Source organism: Abramis brama (assembly GCF_963993115.1).
Source record: "Abramis brama genome assembly, chromosome: 16".
Taxonomy (NCBI): Eukaryota; Metazoa; Chordata; class Actinopteri; order Cypriniformes; family Leuciscidae; genus Abramis; species Abramis brama.
Genome location: NC_139978.1, coordinates 25,728,274 through 25,745,150, shown reverse-complemented (window position 1 = coordinate 25,745,150; position 16,877 = coordinate 25,728,274). Strand labels below are relative to the sequence as shown.

The window sequence follows — 16,877 nt, the reverse complement described above, 5'->3', positions numbered from 1 at the left end:
TTTTGGTCCCCATGAGGAAAACAGGGGATATAATATACTGTTAAATACAGTATAAAAACCATTACGTCTATGGAGGTCCTCACAAGTAGCCTGCTATAGCTAAACTAGTGTGTGTGTGTGTGTGTGTGTCTATCTGTCTGTGTGCGTGTGTGTGTGTGTGTGTGTGTGTGTGTGTGTGTGTGCTTTACAGTAGGGGGCAGCAGCGCTCAAGCATTTGGACAGTGCAACCTTGCGACAGAAACAGAGGTAAAGCGCACTACAAATGGGACAACATGGCGATGTCCTCGGGAAGGGTACTCTTTTGCCGTTTGACAGGCAGATTTTTGGGGACTGCGCTCGGTCACGGCCGTGGGAAAACCCTCACAGCTCGGAGATGGTATATTACTGCCAGTGCAGGCAACAGTGAGTAGCCTAAATGCAATGATTTCCACGCACCTCAGTGTGAAGTCCAGTCAAACCCGGAGGTCATACTTCTGGCAATAATAACACGTGAAACATTTCCTTTTTATTAATTATCAATAGTGGAATGCATTACACAACATATATATCAGTTCCGTTGCATTAACTTTAAAAGAAAAAAAGGGGAAAAAAATTCTGTGCTAGACCGTAGGCAATAGTCACGTGTCTCAGCGTAGATTCCATTAGATTGGCACGAGATAATTATAAATGTTCGTGATAATAATGCGATATTTACGCGGGTCATTGTGAATAACAGTGCAAATGTCCGACATTATGTTCCCGTTTCTTAAGTGTGATTTGGCCACATCATCATTATCATCGTGATCTCGATAATCTGACAACGGGAACATTATGTTCATATCAGTACTCATCGTTTTTCTTTTATCCTTTAACCTTTCCCAGTTTACTATGCTTACCAGTTACCATGATACCTGCAAAATACCATGCAATTGCTACTACTAATTGTGGCAGAAATTATTAATGAATCTATTATCTGCTTCATACAACTTTCCGAATATATTCCATTCAATTCACATTTATTTGTATAGCGCTTTTCACAACACACATCATTTCAAAGCAGCTTTACAGAAAATGCGTGAGTCCAGTTTACAGAATGTATCTGTTATTTTATTTGTATTTATTTTCTTTTTAAATTACATTTGTTGGCTAATATCAGGTTCCCACTGTTAATAGCAACCCTTACAAAAATTACTACTATAGCTTAGAGGTGTAATACATGGGTACTTGGGAACAAAAATCTTGCACCAGTCTAAAATGGTTTGCTGGTCATAGATAATTTCTCCCAGTCTGATCATCTGAAATAGACATTGGACCACTGAGTGACCAGTGATTTTGTTGTTGTTGTTGTACATATTTTAGCAGTTATTTACCATGATACTGAATAATTATCTTTTATTTAACATGGTATTTACATGGCTCAGTGTACAGTGTTTACAGTGTACTCCAGGAATACTGTGGAATTACAGTGGTATCAGTGTATATATATCCAAAACGTAGTTTATATAATACAATATATACATTTTTTATATATTAAAGATTATTTATGTCTCTATAGATTTGCAGTTTAAGCTTGATGAGCGGACAGCCCACAGCAGCCTGGACCTTTTTAAGAAGGACACAGGTGTGATCTATCGAATGCTAGGCGTGGACCCCTCCCTCGTGCAGGATACCCCTCTCCGGTTCCGGGACTGGGCTGTGGTTCTCGCTGACACCCACATTGACTCTGGACGGCACTACTGGGAGATCACGGTTAAAAAGTCCCACGAATTCCGTGTGGGAGTGGCCGAGGTGTCGACATCACGTGACGAATGTGTGGGCACGAATTCTAGTTCCTGGGTGTTCGCGTTTGTCCAGAGGAAGTGGTTTGCCATGACCACCGGTAAGCAGGTCCCGGTGCCATTGGTGGGGAAACCTGATCGGGTCGGCCTCTTGCTAGACTACGAGGCGGGACGGTTCAGTCTGGTGGACACCCAGAAAGCTGAAGTGGTGTATACGATAAGAACACAGTTCCGCTCGCCCATCTGTCCTGCCTTTGCACTCTGGGATGGGGAGTTACTCTCACACTCTGGACTGGAGATTCCACCAGGGCTTCAGTGACTCTTGTTCATTATTCACACATTGATGCTACATGCCTCTTAGTGGATAGAGAAGAGGAAGTAGGGGCCTTATGAATAGACATTCAGTGGGAACACAGCTGTTTTTTTTTTACTGCCATTAAACAAGATTTGTCCGTTCAGCTGGTATAATACTGATGAATCCGTACATGCACATATGAATACTTGATATCCTTAGTCATTTCTCATTTTGCGACTGTGCTTTAGTACAGTGTTGAGAGGTTTTTCAATAAAAAGACACCCTTCACTAGTGTTATTCTTTATTTATTCTATACTTTATTGTGTCATCTGATTCTGTCCATTTCACACTTTTCACTTTCATTCGGAACAAACGCTCTTCTATAACTATCTGAACTTTATTTTTTTCAAAACATCCAGTTTTGTATCCAGCAATAAAGTTTGTCCATGTACCAAGTTTTAAATACCATTCATTTCTTGTGTGCAAAGTCCACAGAGGGTTCAGTTAGAGCTTTTGTGCCCTACATTAAAACAACATTAAATTACATTAAATACCTTACAAAAATGTCTATTAACAAACATAAAAAAATCCAACATCTTAAGAATAGTACAAATATACAAATACCTACTCAAAATGTTTAGCCAAAAATTATTAATAACTTAAAATGACTCAGAAACTGGGCTACAGTTCACATTATGAAGAGTGCTGCCTAACCTCTTAACTCAAGGCAATATGATGTAATGACATTTCCAGTATGGTTATTTTATAAATAAACTAATTTTTAATGTGCATGCATGTTTGTTTTGATAGACAGCCAGCTAAATTTACACTAACCTTGTACTTAGTAACAGGGCCAGAGTCACAAAAATCTTCTTAAGAAAGAAGTTAAGATAAGTAAAGATAAATTCGAAGTTCAAAAGATGGTTCCTAAAGTTCAAGCTAGTGTGTTGAAATGCTAGATATTTGAAACAACTCGAATTCATTAAACCTCTTATCTTCAGGGATTTAAGTTAGAGCTTATCCTTATTTATAAGTATTTTTAAGAACAGTTTTCAAGAATATGAATTCTTAAGTTTTGTCTTAAGAATGCTATTATCTTTTTTCGTAAAATTGTTCTCAAGTATTTTTGGAATACAAAATATTCATATTGTTTAAAGTCAGAAACCAGGAAGAAAATAGCAGTTAAAGAATTTTAATCCTAAGAATGTTTCGTGAATCCGGCCCCTGGTTCCTAAGGCTTCCTTTGAGTTAAGGCTTTTACATAAAAATTCTTCTGCAAGGATAAACTAGGAAGCCTCAACATTTCTAAATTGGTCCAAGAATAAACCAAACTGTCTTTGAGGAGCCGTACCAGAAATTACCGGGAAGTACCTGGTAGTTTCATAATCCCACAGTAGACTGAATGGAGGGCTGAGAACCTACAGTAATGACTTTATCTTAAACCATCAGTAGAAGCTAGCCGATGTCTACATACAGCAAAGCTTTGGTTTGAAGCACTATCTCTGTAACACCTGCGCACACCTGCTCAGTCCTTACACAGGCTTTGTCATAAATCTCACACACTCATGCTTCCCTGAAGTCACGAGACACTGCGGTTTGGCATTTCCCGTGGTAGTTCTCAGTCAAACTAAACCATTCAGCGTCTCCAAGAGCATTCAGTTCCTCTGCGTCAATGGTGGAATCGGGACATGTGTCAGCGCTGAGCTCCTCTGGCATTAGTGTGTGTGTGTAAATGCTCTGGTACTCCTGTAGTACCTTGACCACTGCGTTGTGCCCAAACTGCATAGCGTCATCGAGAGGCGTGTTCCCCCATCTGAAGAACAGATTGGCATGCATTTTAAATCAATGAAACAAAAACAGACCACAAAAAGTGCAAGGGAGGTGAGTTTTGCCTTACCTGTCCTTTGCATTGGGGTTGACTTTGCAGGTATCTGTTAAAAACTTGACCGCATCTAAGTGCCCTGAAATCAGAGTTTTAGGATCCTATTAATAAATGCATAAATTAGTTTTTCATTTACACCCAATTCAGATTTCACAATTCAAATTTTAGGACTCACTGTTCACGCTGTTAGTGATGATAGTAGTAATGAATTAAATAATGACTTGAGCATCAGAACGATGCCAAAAGACAACAACTGACAGAAAATCTTTTGTTTTTACCTCCATTATGACATCAAATCATGAGGCACATGAGACAAAACAAGCATTTGAGGCATTACTGTATTTTAGATAATGCATTCACTCATTATATATCAACCACATATGAATGTGATTTGGATTGGGACGGTAAAAATTTCATGCATTTGTTGCTGGTTAGACTAGAAATAACTCAATCGAAAGCTGAAGTTGATTTTTTTTGAATACGTCTCTTATGCTAACTAAGGCTGCATTTATGATTCTTCATACATCATTCAAATATGTTGACTTGGTGCTTAAGAATCATTTCTTATTATTATCAATGTTGAAAACAGTTGTGCTGCTTTATATTTTTTGTGATACATATTTTTCAGGATTCACTGATGAATAAGAACAGCAGTTATTTAAAGTCACGTCACCTGTGATCAATTTAATGCATCCTTGCTGAATAAAAGTATTAATGTCAAAAATTCTTACTGACCATAAACTTTTTTAATGGTAGTGGAGATACATAAAGAAAAACTGCCTTATTACCTTCTGATGAGGACACATGTAGGGCGGTACGGATGTCATAGTCAGTCAATTCCATATTGACTGCAGAGAGAGCAATTCTGAAACAAATTCATAGCTCATTGTTGCTCATGACCATTCACATAAAAATGTTGGGATATTTAAAAAAAAAGAAGAGATTTTTACCTCCTGAGAGCTGAAACATCACCACTGTAAGCAGCAAACATCAGATCCACCACAGACTTGTTCTGAAATATATTAAATATAATCAGTGCTTATTAACTATTTGCTTTGTTAGTACAGTGTGAATGAAATGGCAAATTTGGTCTGTGGTCTCACCCTCTCGTGGCCTGTTTGTCTGCGAGGGTCTAACTTTTTCGCAAAGTGTCTCAGATTGTCATAATTATGGAAGTTAAACAGCGAGACTAGCTCCTAAAAGAGAAACAAGTTAATGGTCTCTGAGAAAAATAAAAATATAGAAAGAGAGACAAAAGCAGAGATCATGAAAAAGTACCTGGCAGAAGTGGATGCCTCGGATGCTATTGCCGACACGGTCAAGAGGCGGAGACCAGCACATTACTCCCATAATATTAGGAACTACGAGCAGCACGGCACCAGACACCCCAGATTTAGCAGGCAAACCCACCTGAGAAAGAGACACACATAGGGCCGGTTTACACATTTGACTGTTTTTCAATGTAAACACACATTGCGCATGCGTCTCACGTCTTTTGCAGCATGGCCCCATCTAATAACAGTGATTTTATTTGAGTAATTAGCTGAGGTTTAAAGTAAATAACTGAATAGTTTCGTCAAGCTGTAAAGTCCATTGTGTCTGTGTACTTTATCACACTGAGGAATTCTGCAAGCAATCATTTGGCCGTGTGTGTGTGACTCACGTGAAAGGCAAACTGGCCAGAGAAGTCGTACATGCCGCAGGAGTGCATGAGACTGAGAGTGTTTCGGACGGCCTCGGCACTGAGCACACGCTCGCCTGTGATTGGACAGATCCCTCCATTAGCTAATGTGGCTGCCATGACGCTGCCGGACTCACATGTCACCTCAATAGAGCACAGCTGGAAATGAAAGAATGACATAAACACATTTTGTGTTTAGCATGAGCAATAATAGCAAGTTCTACTTTTAAACACAATTGGTATGTGTCAGAATGACAGTTCATTTACCTGAAAGTAGAAGTCAAGGGCTGCCATCATGTCAACTCCACTGGGAAAACACTACAGGAAAAAGAGCAGAGCAGCAGGTGAGAAAGGCTGACAAATCCCATCATTAAGGCCTGTTCACACCGGGACGAATTTCGCGCACGATTTTCGCCGACGTTTAACGCCTCGTGAGGCTTATAAAATCATTAGGCTTATAAAAAAGACAATAACCAAAAAAAAAACCCTCACTTTTTTTTCTTTGAGATAATAGCCAATTGCATAGTTCCTGTCACCGGTCTCTTTCTCTGACTGGAAACTATAAAAAGCAAGAAAATGTTATCATTCACCAATAAACCAGTAAAAATTACATAACAACTAGGTTCACCTCTAGGAGAGTGTGATTTGATACAAATAAAAGAGTTATATTAAAAACTCACGTGGCATTACTGAACCCAACATATTCTCTGCCAGTCATTCTCTTCAGATAATCCATCATCTGACCGACAAACAGAAATAAATTTTTAGAACAAGTGAGATAAAATTAAAAACCTGGGATATTTCACATGGTGGAGATGTTGCAGTGTACTCACAAAGTCAAACTTCTCTGCCTTGTTGGAACCAGGCTGTAATAGAGACAAAAAAGAGAGAAAATAAGTAAGAAAAGGCTACTGTCAACTGTCTGGTTACCAACATTCTTAAAAATATTTTGTTTTGTGTTCAACAGAAGAAAGAAACTTATACAGATTTGGAACAACTTGAGGGCGAGTAAATGATGACAAAATTTAAATTTTGGGGCGAACTATCCCTTTAATCTGTAAAGCACTTTCACGTGACAAGGACTGCTCTTGCGCAAACAACACAACATGCAAAATTGCATTGTAGTGCTCTAGTCTAGTGAATGTGTGTTGGAGATGAATAATTAGTAAATAAAGTGGTAAATTAGTTTTTTTTGCGCAAAGTACTTGCGTCGCTTCATAAAATTGAGGTTAAACCACTGGAGTCACATGGATTACTTTAATGATGTCTTTACTACCTTTCTCGGGTGGAAAGTGGTAGTTGCATAGACTGTCAATGGAGGGACAGAAATCTCTCAGATTTCATTAAAAAGATCTTCATTTGTGTTCTGATGATGAACGAAAGTCTTGCGGGTTTGGAACGACATGAGGGTGAGAAATTCATGATAGAATTTTCATTTTGGGGTGAACCAACTCTTGAAATTATGTTCTGTCAAATGTACTAGTTCTGTAAACTAAAATATACTTTAATGAAATTTCTTTTGAAGTTGCAATTTAGTACATTTAAATGTTATATCAAATAGCACTACAGTTAAAATTTAAATCAAGTACATTACATGTGCTTTAGTACAATAGTGTACTTCTTTAAAGCATGACAAAATATTATTAAAACATAATAATATAAATTGTACTATTTAAACTGTCCTTAAATGTGTTAATAAACAGTCATTAAAGTGCACTCTCACACTTAAGTGGCCTTTTATTTCCTTAATATTATTATATCTGCAAATGCAGTTCTTTAAAAGTATACTTTTAAGATTTGAAGTTTACTACAAGTGCACATTCAATAGAATTAAGCACACTTCTTTTTCACAAGTGTAGTCAAGCCAATAAAACTGATACTAAAAGCAGTAATAGAAGGCTAACCTGGAAGGCTAATTTGCACAAAAGGCTAATCACTTATTTTATTTATGAATAATATTACTTGAAAGGACTTTCAAATAATGTTCAACAATATAAATTACATAGTTATACCTCAAATGTGAATTTTTAAACTATTGTGTTCTTTAAAATGTAAGTTGCTAACAAGTTGCTTCTAAATGACTACACAAGTTTTGTGATTCATCAAGCCAATAAACTTAAATCCTTGTGATATGTTTAGTCTATATATAATGGCTTATTTTATTCATAAATACATTTCAAAAAGCTTAGAAATTTCTGAGGGCTAACCCATAGCTAATGCTACTTATCTTCAAGACAACAAAACATCTAAGTACAAACACAATCAGAAAGATCCAAAAGGAAAGAGTCAGATGTGAAACACACAACACATTCAACATTCAGACTGTCCACTAATTCTTCACATTTAGTCAAATGGGCTCAAAATCAATTGTATAAATAATATTAGTTTCTGTTTGCCAGCAAAAAAATAGCTAACAGTGGTTCCAGTGACGGTTTGTTTTGGGATTGGTCCAAAGATCCCTCTGCAAACAGTAATACAGTGCTGTATTTAGACACTTGGTGGCAGTGTGCACAGACATGCAGCAAAGAAAATGTGGCATGATATGATCATCCTATAAAAATCCATAAACGTAACTGAACATGTGGTACAGTGGTACACATATTGGGTTTCATATGTCCTAAGGTGTGACGTTAAGATGACCAGTTCCACGAGGGAGTCCAGAAGGTCAGTGTAATGCGATCACAGCTGTTAGATGTCTTCATCTTAAAATGTACTCCAGTGTGTCTGTGCTCCGTGAGGTTGTGTAACATATTTAAGAGCATAGGTCAAATTAGAAACTTATACTACAAGTAAGGAGTCCCTTAATTATACATGCAGTTAGGTTTTTTTTATTTTTATCAGTTAAACCACTGAAACCTTTTACTCTTTCATAGCAGCCCTTTTAAACACACTGAAAGGCGTATTTCTCAGCACATCTTCTGATTGGCTGTTTAGACACACCTCTTGACCACTAGCAGAGCTTATTATGTGATTCCTCATTGGACCACCCACTACCACCATACACACAAACACACACCTTGTCAGCTATTTAAAATCAGGTCAAAAGGAAAGGACAGAAACATAATTTTGTCCCAATAAAAGCACTTTGCCTGTCACAGTAATAATTTTACTGTTTAATATCAATAACATGCAATGCTGCTTAATTTAAAGTTACTCTTTAAGGTTAGGATTAAAGGGTGTCCCCGTAAAGGCTGGGACAAAAATAAAATAAACCAACAAATTTAATTTTGAGTTTGTACTTGTGGTATTATTATGATGACTGTATATCAACAGTGAACTAAAAATTTACAAAAATAGCATCTTACCTTAATGAGAGAGCTGATTACAATGGCTCCTGCATTCACCATGGGATTATGAGGTTTATCTGGGAAACCCCCCAAAAAAATTTATAAATGATCAAGTCTTAATGTCAAGGGAGCATCATGTTGGCTGGGAAGGATTCAGTAAAGCTCCAGTAATGACTGCAGATGCAATGTTCCTCAGAGGTGAGGAAATCCATTGATAAGGTTTATACTGAAAGGACGTCTGATAACTGACAACTGTTTTAAAGCTTCCACTTGTTCCCAGACTTCATTTTGCAATAGAACACAATTAGCCTTTGAGATCACTAATTTAGAGTCATGCCATTGATTTTGAACCTCTGGAGTTTCTTCCAGGGAAATTAAAAAGAAAGATTAATAAAATACAAGTATACTGACAATGTCTCACTTTAAATGTCCAAATACTATTTGAGACCACTTTGTGTGGCACCAACAAATAGAGAAATAAGATAGATTGAGATGGTTTCTCACCCTCTTCATCTAAAAAGAGTTTGTTGAACTTGAGGCCACTAGGTTCTTTCCCCACATATTTGTGCACATGTTCAGTGCCAGCCTCATGCACGGCCAGCGCATACTCCAGAGGCTTCACACATGACTGCAGACAAAATGGCATATTCGTGTCCCCTATAGCATGCCTATGTAAAGAGGAAGAGATCAAATGAAAGATATAGTGAGAGAGGGATAAGAAGAGAAAAAAAAGACAGAATTGCTATTATTCAAGATCCAGAATTAACCAGAAAGCATGTGATGTGAGTGAAATTTGGATTTGCCAGGTGGCCAAGAACTTTATTATGGATTAATAAAGTTCTTGGCCACCATAACACATTAAATCAAACTGTAAGAATGATAATCTGATGAGTCTGATAGTGAGAAGTGATGTCAATGATTCAAAGATCAAAACCGTTGACAAAATATATAAAAAATGATATTGTTGTTGAGACAATATTTACAATATTGTATTTTAGAAATATTTACAAGAAAATTATTGTACACTTATTTTGAAATACAATACCATTCAAAAGGTAATGGTTGATTTTGAAAGAAGGTTTTTGAAAGTAGTCTCATGCTCATTAAGGCTGCATGTATTTAAAATATATAAAAATTAAAAATACAGTAAAAACAGTAACAATATTACTACAAGTTAAAATAATGGCTCTATTTTAATATATTTAAAAAATTAATTTATTCCAGCTGAATTTCCAGCAGCCATTACTCCAGTCGTTCCGAAATAATTCTAATATGCAGATTTGGTGCTCAAGAAACCTTTCTTATTATCAATGTTGACAATATTTTCATTTAATTAATTTTATTTTAGGACTTTTTGATGAATAGAAAATTCAAAAGAAAATCAATTTTGATCAATTTAATTTTTTTTTTTAAATCCTCCCCACCCCCTTAGCACCCCAAGCTTTGAACGTAGTGTATTTCTGGTCAGAAAATGTGGTCAATTGTTTGCAAATGCTTCAATTGTTTTACAGATGCTGCAAAAAGTTACTTTCATCACACAGATGTGAATAAAGAAAGTTTGAAGATAGTATATTTTACCTCTGACCATCCACTGTGCACAGAGAAACTCCCCAGAGGTGTGGACTGAACTTAGCCAACTGAGGGATGTAGTCTGCTACCTGAGCAAACACGCACAGGGACAAATAGAGATTAGAAGTAAATAAATGTGTTTTCAAAAGACAAGGTGATTCAGAAACAGCGATAAGGAAAATCAATGTCTTACTTTCCCTCCTTGCTGAGCCTGTACGTTATAATACAAATGGTTTATGAGGGAGGTAAAGGCCTCAAAGTCTGGAATGATGAACTTCCTTTGGAAGGCTTGAGTCAGGAGGACTATGTTACTGCCAACGCATCTAGAAACAGAAACACACATATGCCAATGTGACACAACTGTGACTTAATGGCCACCTGTGATCAGTAATGTGCTAAGAGAGTTGTACATGGCTGAAAATGATATTTGATCCATGTTTATTAACACCGACGGAATCGGTTCAAAAGAAACATAAGCTGTGCCTCAGAGGACTAACAAACACATTATCACTGCTTAACATAGCTTAGCTCCACACACGCTCCAGCAGGAAGCATATACACACAATACATACAAATACAACAGGTGGAGTGTTGTATTTATCTCTGTTGGGGAGCAGAAAGTCAGGTGAAGCATTTGCATGTGATGATATGTGGGCATGATGAATCAACTGCTTATATTTCCAGCCTTCCAAGAAATTTGAGCTATCATTTACCCGTAAGGGGCATGATTTACAACAGCTGTAGGCGGTAAACTGTAAGTGATGATAAATCACTAAAAACACATATGAACACATATTCTCTCACTCTTTGCATTGCTGAGTCAATTTTCTACCCACTTTCTGAACAGTTCCTGGTCCATCATTGTCATTCCAACAGACTCTTGGACAGCTTGATGGATCTGTCGCATGCAGTCTCTCAAACGGGGGTCAGAGGTCAGCAAGCCTGTGCTTTTGAGTGCCTAAGAAATTCAACAATATGTATTTTAATACTGGGATAATTCATTGTCAAAACACAGTTCAGTGAAAAATGATTGCTTGAAAATTTTAGCACAAATGTATGTGATGAACTACAGTACCAGTTCAGGAGCATAAAATAAGTTATATAGAGACATTTAATGTCAGCTTGAAACAGAGTTCACAACCCAGTTGATTTACACTACTGTTATTTAGCAGGTATGAATTAAATTTAAATTTTATTTAAAATAAATTCTGTTCTTTTAAACGTTCCATTCACCGAAGAATCAAAGAAAATATATCAGGTTTACATTGATAATAATGAGAAACTTGAGCAGCAAAAAAAGGTTGGTGGTGGCGCAATGGATAAGACACATGCCTTTGGTGTGAAAGACCCGGGTTCGAATCCACTGTGAGACACCAATGTGTCCCTGAGCAAGACACTTAACCCCTAGTTGCTCCAGAGGTGTGCGACCTCTGACATATATAGCAATTGTAAGTCGCTTTGGATAAAAGCGTCAGCTAAATGAATAAATGTAAATCAGCATATTAGAATGATGAAGACTGGAGTAATGGCTGCGGAAAATTCAGCTTCGCCCTCAAAGGAATAAACTAAATTTGAATGCATATGAAAACAGTTATTTTATATAGTAATAATAAGAGACTACTTTCAAAAACATTAAAAATTCTGGCAGCACTTTAGTTTACAGTCCTGTTTCCCATGTTCATAACTATGTCAAGTCAAGTCACCTTCATTTATATAGTGCTTTTAACAATATAGACTGTTTCAAAGCAGCTTTACAGTGATAATAGGAAATTAAAGTAACAGAGATTGTTTTGGCTTTACAGCAGCTCTAGAATAAAGTTATTGTCCAGCTAAAATTAGTTTTGATCGATTCACATGCACAACAACAGTGCCTGGTGGCTCGAGAACGCAAACTGTGAAATAATTTTTTTGTTTTTTGTACTGGGTAATAACTAGGTACTAACCCTGAACCTACCCCTAAACCTACCCTTAACTCATGTAGTTGCCTTATATTACCCAGTACTTTCTTAGGTAAGTAAACTGTAAGTAAATGTATAGTGCACGTACTGTAAAATAAAGTGCAACCTAAATTCTTACTGAGCCTAACCTTTAGATCGGTAGTGTATTTGCGAGTGAAACAGGAAATTATGAGAAGAAAGTGGGGCTTGATTTGATCCATTAGGAGTCTAATGGATCGTAAAAAGTGGTCTCTAGGCTATATGACAGGTGTCAGAAAAAGAAAGTCTTTCAAAGCCGGAGCAAGATCTTACATTTTCATTAAAAAAATTACGAAGGCAAGTTTTTTGGAACATGGATGAATTGTTTACAATAAGCACAGGAACATACATTAAGACAGTAAATAGATTCAATCAAAGACTAAAATATTAAGGTGCTATGGTACTGTGGTACTGTGCAACAGTGTTTACACAAGTCAAATGAAAGAGTTTACCATCAGTCATTTGGTAGGAACATGTTATCTTCATTCAATAGTATATGGCATCTGAGTTGTTAGACTGCAGCTGGTGGAGATGACCATCATATATAGACAAAACAACCCCATGCATATAAATTATAGCAGACACTTTAATAGCTATCTATTTCTGGGTGGCATGTGCACTGAAGCACACACACAAACACACTCACAAGAAGGTGCAGCACTATGCCTGGAAATTTAATGTGTTACCTTGGTTAAAACAGTCCATAATTTTATGTATTCCTACTTTAGTATAAACTCAAACATCCAAATATGGATCCACATGTGTCTGGGAATAGATATATTTATTATGGGCTTTAATGTAGCCCAGACACCTGGCACAAACATGACGTCTACTATTATATAACACCAAAGATTTATGATTATAACCTGTGTAAGAATAAAAGTGTCTTATTTTAATCATACTAAACAAAATAGAGAGCATGAGTGTACATGATGTTTATAGCATGCATTTTATTCCATTTGGTTTGACAGATAGCCACAGCAGTACATGCTGACTAAGTCACACACACGCATGATGTCATCAGCACTGTGACTCTAGAGAAACTCACTGTCAGGAAACGTGCCACTGAGAGTTTCTCTTTTCCCTGGGTGATTGTGTAGAACAACAAGTCCTCCAACCCAGCAACCACCTTCTTACTGCTCAAAACACAAGACAAATTAGAAAACAACATGTTTTACCAAAATACAATGCATAATACAATTAATTTCATTAATCAATTTAATCAATTCTTAAAAGGACTTTATATTTTCTCTACGCCTCTCCGAGGATTTACCTGCACGTGCCGGCGTCCGTCTCTGCGATCACGTGCTGATGGCGAGGATGCTGGCCCGGTGATGCGCTCGTGTGCAACAGCCGAGCAGGTGAGTGTCTTCTTTCCAAACTTCCCGCAACTCTCTCCCATTTTCCACCATTCCTTATGAGCAAAACACCAGCTCTAGACGCCAGTAGGGTTTTAACACCATGCATAATCTATCCAGAAATGTTTTACTTCTAAACCAACGACCTATAACAGCTGTAAAATAGTCTGAATAAACAACGTGTGTCTCGTATTCTTATGTATCGCGTGCTTTCTATTGGATTCCAAGTGCCTGATCGTCCCACGAGGTAAGGTAGTGACTTCTGTTGACAAAATTAGCCGGTAACCGAGGGATCATATCATACGCAGGTGAGGAGGACACGCCTCCTGGCGGCTGTGGCGGTGGGGCAAAAAAAGAGATAGATCATTGGTGGATGCCAGAACACATGTAGATGGCTCAATAGTAGAACTGTACAAAGGACATACTTTCTGAGCATGGACATTTTGCCACTTAATCAGAAGGCACAAAATCAGAAATAAATATTAACCCATTGAATCCCACCGATAATATTTGTGACGAAAGTTTACTTTTGAGCTTGAAGTGTAAAGAGGTAGCTATATAAAGGATCTATAAAGGTCTTATTCACATAAATCACATGATCACAATACATGTAAACAATTGTGACCAGTGGCAAAACATTTTGAATTAATAACTGATTGATTCACATTCAGTTACCATTCAGTTATTCAAATTGTAGAAATAAATGCAATATTAGATATTACATTGATATTTACAATACACACACACACACACACACACACACACACATAGTACCGTACAAAAGTTTGGAAACATTACTATTTTTAATGTTTTTGAAAGAAGTCTCTTATGCTCATCAAGCCTTTGATCAAAAATACAGAAAAAACAGTAATATTGTGAAATATTATTACAATTTAAAATAATGCTTTCCTGTTTGAATATAGTTTAAAATGCTGTTCTTTTTAACTTTTTATTCATCAGTGAATCCTGAAAAAAGTATCACAGGTTCCAAAAAATATTAGGCAGCATAACTGTTTCCAACATTGATGATAACTGAATATCAAATCAGCATATTAGAATGATTTCTAAAGGATCATGTGACACTGAAGACTGGAGAAATGGCTGATGAAAATTCAGCTTTGCATCTGTCACGTTTTGTTTTTGTTTTATGTTCTTGTTTCCTATAGAAATCATTCTAATATGTTGATTTGATGTGATCCCCTGTTTTAGTCATGCGATCCTGCCATATGTTCTGTTGTCATTTGTCATTTGTTCATTGTTTCATTGTGCACAGGTGTCCTTTGTCTTGTCATTAGTCCTTGTGTATTTAAGCCCTCATGTTTGCCTTGTTCCTGGTCAAGAATTGTTTTGTGTTTTTTTATGTATTGTCCAGTATTTATACTACTTTCCTGTAACCTCACAATTTTGTAATGTTGATGCTTCACTGTTTACAATTAGGATGGAAAAAATAAAATGAATGTCACAAAATGCGTTTTATTTTTATTAAATTCGAAATTTCTAATTTCATTCCACCACTAATGACTTTTTTTATGTAAAATTCTTGTAAAAATTTGCTGGGTTGAAAAAGTTGCGATCATCATACTCCTACTCTTTTACTTAAATTCATAGTAGCATAGTAGCATGCTACTATGCCCCCCCCCCCCCCCCCCCCCCCCCCCCCCCCCCCCCCCCAGTGGGTTATATAATAGTGGACCATAGTCGGCTCACCTCATCAAAGGGTCTGAAGCAACATTCCTGTTTATTTTCATGTCATGAAGTCCCTGATCATACTATTAACATTCTAGACCTTCTGAGATGTCATTTCAGAGACTTGTTTCTGCATGACTCATAGCTCATGGTCAACCTTGGATTTGGGTCAAAGGTACCATATCCAGTTGACCCCTTTGCTCTGGTCAGATCGGACAGGGTGTCAGACTGTATTCAGTTAACTCAAATTTTCTCGTGATTTTTACACATTTGAGCCTTTGCAGTTACTCACAACCATTTTATGAGCTCATATAACCTATAAGTGATGAGTTTCTGTATCCAACAGATCTGAGAACTGAATCGGCTTTGCTCTTTTGTGGCTCCCCCTGGTGGACTTTGGTGTAATTACGCAGTTCAAGCCCAGCTCTGATGTAGGTGTCAGTGGATCTTTTCCGTATAAAACAGTTCAGTGTTTATAATATTTGTGAATTTGCACTTTTAAATGTATTTATATAAGTCGAATTGCTCATAACGTCCATATGATCTGACTAGACTAAAACGAGGATTCTGTGGCAGCTGGCAGTACCTACTTTTGCGTTCCCTATCCAACCAGGAGCGCTGTTAATATCCCTTTTTGCCTGTAGGGGGCAGACCGCACCAACTCACCTCTATAAACGGACACGGAGAATCAGTCGAGTCCAACATACTGACTAACCTCACCTTCCCACAGCCGAATGCCAGATCAGACATTATCCTTTCAGTTACACTGCGGGGTTTATTTACAGTCTCAATTTGTTCAGTTTGTGGAAAAGCATAAAAATAAGTGAAGGGTGTTCTTTTTTTAAGTTCTACACTGACAGAATTGCCTGTGAACTCTGATTGAATGCATTCCACAGAAGCTGTGTGGGCCATTGTACTGTTGTCTTTGGGGACCGGTCACACACTTACCAACACATACTCACACTAAAAAACCTCACACTTTTTACCCATGTAATTTGACATTCTCCCCACTCTTTTCCTCTGACCAGCTCCACTGCAGCTGATAGATTTTGAAGCGAGGGCTCCTTTTAACCAGAGCCTGGAGTAAAATTACACCCACTTATCATTAGATCAAACACCCCTTCCTCTCGTATTATATCCTTTCGTGTTGGCACACACACATCCAAACGCACATGCACGCAACCCTAACCCATGCCCTACTGATGACCATGCGTCTCTTGGTGGAGAATGTTTTTCATTCCTTCACTGTGTCCATGAATGCAGGCTTTGTCTACCTGCTCCATCTTAAACCCCCCTCTCTCCCCTCCATCTTCCTCCTTTCTGCCTCTCCCAACTTTCTCTGATCTCTGTACTGGCCATAACTGCCATGTGTAAATGGTGAAACTC

The 16,877-nt window shown here is 37.4% G+C and overlaps 2 protein-coding genes across 2 annotated transcripts; one reads left to right on the top strand and one right to left on the bottom strand.

Annotated features, from left to right (window-relative positions):
• Positions 1-215: 215 nt before the first annotated feature.
• Positions 216-2,340, top strand: spryd4 (SPRY domain containing 4). The gene is made up of 2 exons (XM_084138691.1): positions 216-402; positions 1,535-2,340. The coding sequence occupies exons 1-2, from the start codon at positions 273-275 to the stop codon at positions 2,074-2,076; spliced, it is 672 nt and encodes a 223-aa protein (XP_083994817.1). The 5' UTR covers positions 216-272; the 3' UTR covers positions 2,077-2,340.
• gls2a (glutaminase 2a (liver, mitochondrial)) lies at positions 2,339-14,075 on the bottom strand. The gene is made up of 18 exons (XM_084138689.1): positions 13,721-14,075; positions 13,496-13,583; positions 11,308-11,429; positions 10,665-10,794; positions 10,481-10,560; positions 9,407-9,570; positions 8,921-8,979; positions 6,449-6,481; positions 6,296-6,354; positions 6,108-6,174; positions 5,883-5,933; positions 5,598-5,774; positions 5,213-5,344; positions 5,038-5,130; positions 4,885-4,946; positions 4,723-4,799; positions 3,950-4,013; positions 2,339-3,865 (listed from the first exon to the last, which is right to left on the bottom strand). The coding sequence occupies exons 1-18, from the start codon at positions 13,912-13,914 to the stop codon at positions 3,616-3,618; spliced, it is 1,902 nt and encodes a 633-aa protein (XP_083994815.1). The 5' UTR covers positions 13,915-14,075; the 3' UTR covers positions 2,339-3,615.
• Between the last annotated feature and the right edge of the window lie 2,802 nt (positions 14,076-16,877).